The 2,000-nt window shown below is 41.0% G+C and overlaps 1 gene segment (V, D, J or C); it reads left to right on the top strand.

Moving 5' to 3' along the window:
* Window positions 1-1,063: 1,063 nt before the first annotated feature.
* On the top strand, window positions 1,064-1,735 carry LOC103367960 (Ig kappa chain V-III region NG9-like). The segment is given in 2 exon segments: window positions 1,064-1,192; window positions 1,425-1,735. Coding segments are annotated over 2 exon segments (414 nt in total).
* The last annotated feature ends 265 nt before the right edge of the window (window positions 1,736-2,000 follow it).

Here is a 2,000-nt window from a genome sequence, read left to right on the forward strand (position 1 = left end):
GATGTTAACCAGAGCAGTCTCAGGGATGCAGTCTCAGCTGCAGTCAACATCTTCAGCCATCCAGTTCTAAATCAACATTTCCAGTTATCAGACTGCTGGTTCAGGTCAGAGTGGCTTTGATCCTCTTGAAGACTGTTTTTGTTTCTATTGATTCTTTCAGATATCAGCAAGCAAATAATACCACCCAGATGCTGAGGAGGTTCTATCCTGGAACCTCCTTTGTTTAACATATACATGCTTTTGTTCGGTGATGTTGTCAGGAAACACTCATATGCAGATGACACACATTTGTACATGTTAATCTCCTCCAATGATCTTCAGTTAGTGAGTAAATGAGAGCAGCAGCAGAGACAAACACAGTTAGTCAGAGCTGTGAGAGGAAGGAGGAAAGGATGAAGGGAGGCGCTAAACTGGGACTCAAGCACTGAAAACACACAAACTTTCACAGTGCCATTTGATCCACAAAACAGACAGATTGTCTTCAAGATGCTGTCAGTGAACTTGAGTCTATTTGTCACTTTTTTTTTTGCTCACAATAAGAGGTAGGTGACATATTTAACATGAACAGAGTTTGACTGAGAAAAACTCGTAGATCACAAAATTCCATCTATTCTACATGGAATAAAACTCTTTACAGCTGTTGATTCTTCTCCTTTAATCAATAATCTTTATTGATTCATGTCTTCCTCTGCATGTTGTGTTCTTCTCCAGAGTGTAAAGGAGAAGACAAAGTGATTCAGCCACCAGGAGATTTCATTGCTGCTGAAGGAGATACAGTTATACTGGACTGTACTTTTGAAACTAGTTCCACAGCCCCTACTTTGTTCTGGTACAAACAAGAAGTAAATAATTCCCCAAAGCACATGATGAAAACTTACTCGGCATCTTTAGAGAAAGCTCCAGAGTTCCAGGAAGACATATTTCATACTGGAATACAGGAAGGTCAGTTCCTCTGAAGATCCAGAAGCTTCAGCTGTCTGACTCTGCTGTGTACTACTGTGCTCTGCAGCCCACAGTGACAGGAAACAGCAAAACTCTGTACAAAACCCTAAAATGTTTGAGGAAATCAAACCACAGTGTGACTGATGAATGTGCTACAGTGGAAGAACATTGTTCATCTGCTGTGTGTCTGACTTTAATAACTCCAAAGACATGTTGCTTTATGTCTTTTTGCTTTTTTCTCAGGTTTCAGGTGAGTTTTAAGAATAGGGATCAGAGTTTGCTTTGACCTGCTGCAATAACCAGATATACAGATGTTATTTAACGACTATTGTTCTTTGTTGCTGTAAGAGAATGAAAGTAAGGTTGTGAAAGTTGTGAATGTCCACAGAGTAACACTGTACAGGTGATATTTTCCACTGTCTTCTCCTCTCAGCCTCATGGACAATGGGAGTCTGATGGCCTCATTTTTTCTCTTTTTCCAGGACTAATCGCTGAAACCACAATCTCTCCTGTAGAAGATGAAGTCAGTGGAACAGAAGGACAATCTGTCACACTCTCATGCACCTATATGACAACCAGTGATTATGCTTATCTTTACTGGTACAAACATCTTTCTGACCTTCAGGCTCCTCAGTTTATACTTTGGAAACAAGGAAAAGGGGGCTCAGCTGAACATTTTCCTGATAAACGTAAATATGGATCCCAAACATCAGATACATCAACTACATTGACCATCAGAGAGCTAACCCTGGCAGACACAGCTCTCTACTACTGTGCTGTGGAGACACAGTGATACAAAGTGTAGCAGAGGCTGTACAAAAACCTGAACAGAGATATGTGACTCCTCTTCAAAGAGGAGGGAAGCTTGGCTTCATATCAGCTGGATTGTGTTAATTCCTGTTTTGTCACAGTCACTGTGGTTACAGCTGCTGATGAAACACTGTGGGAGGATTCACAGGAGCAGCAGATCAGTGATGCCTCCAGAAGAGAAGCTGCAGAGGATTTGAAGGGAACAAGTTCATCTACATCTGATTATTCAGAGTTGTTTTTATGATTCA

The sequence above is a fragment of the Stegastes partitus genome, unplaced genomic scaffold (assembly GCF_000690725.1).
Source record: "Stegastes partitus isolate 25-593 unplaced genomic scaffold, Stegastes_partitus-1.0.2 Scaffold1105, whole genome shotgun sequence".
In the NCBI taxonomy this organism is placed as follows: Eukaryota; Metazoa; Chordata; class Actinopteri; family Pomacentridae; genus Stegastes; species Stegastes partitus.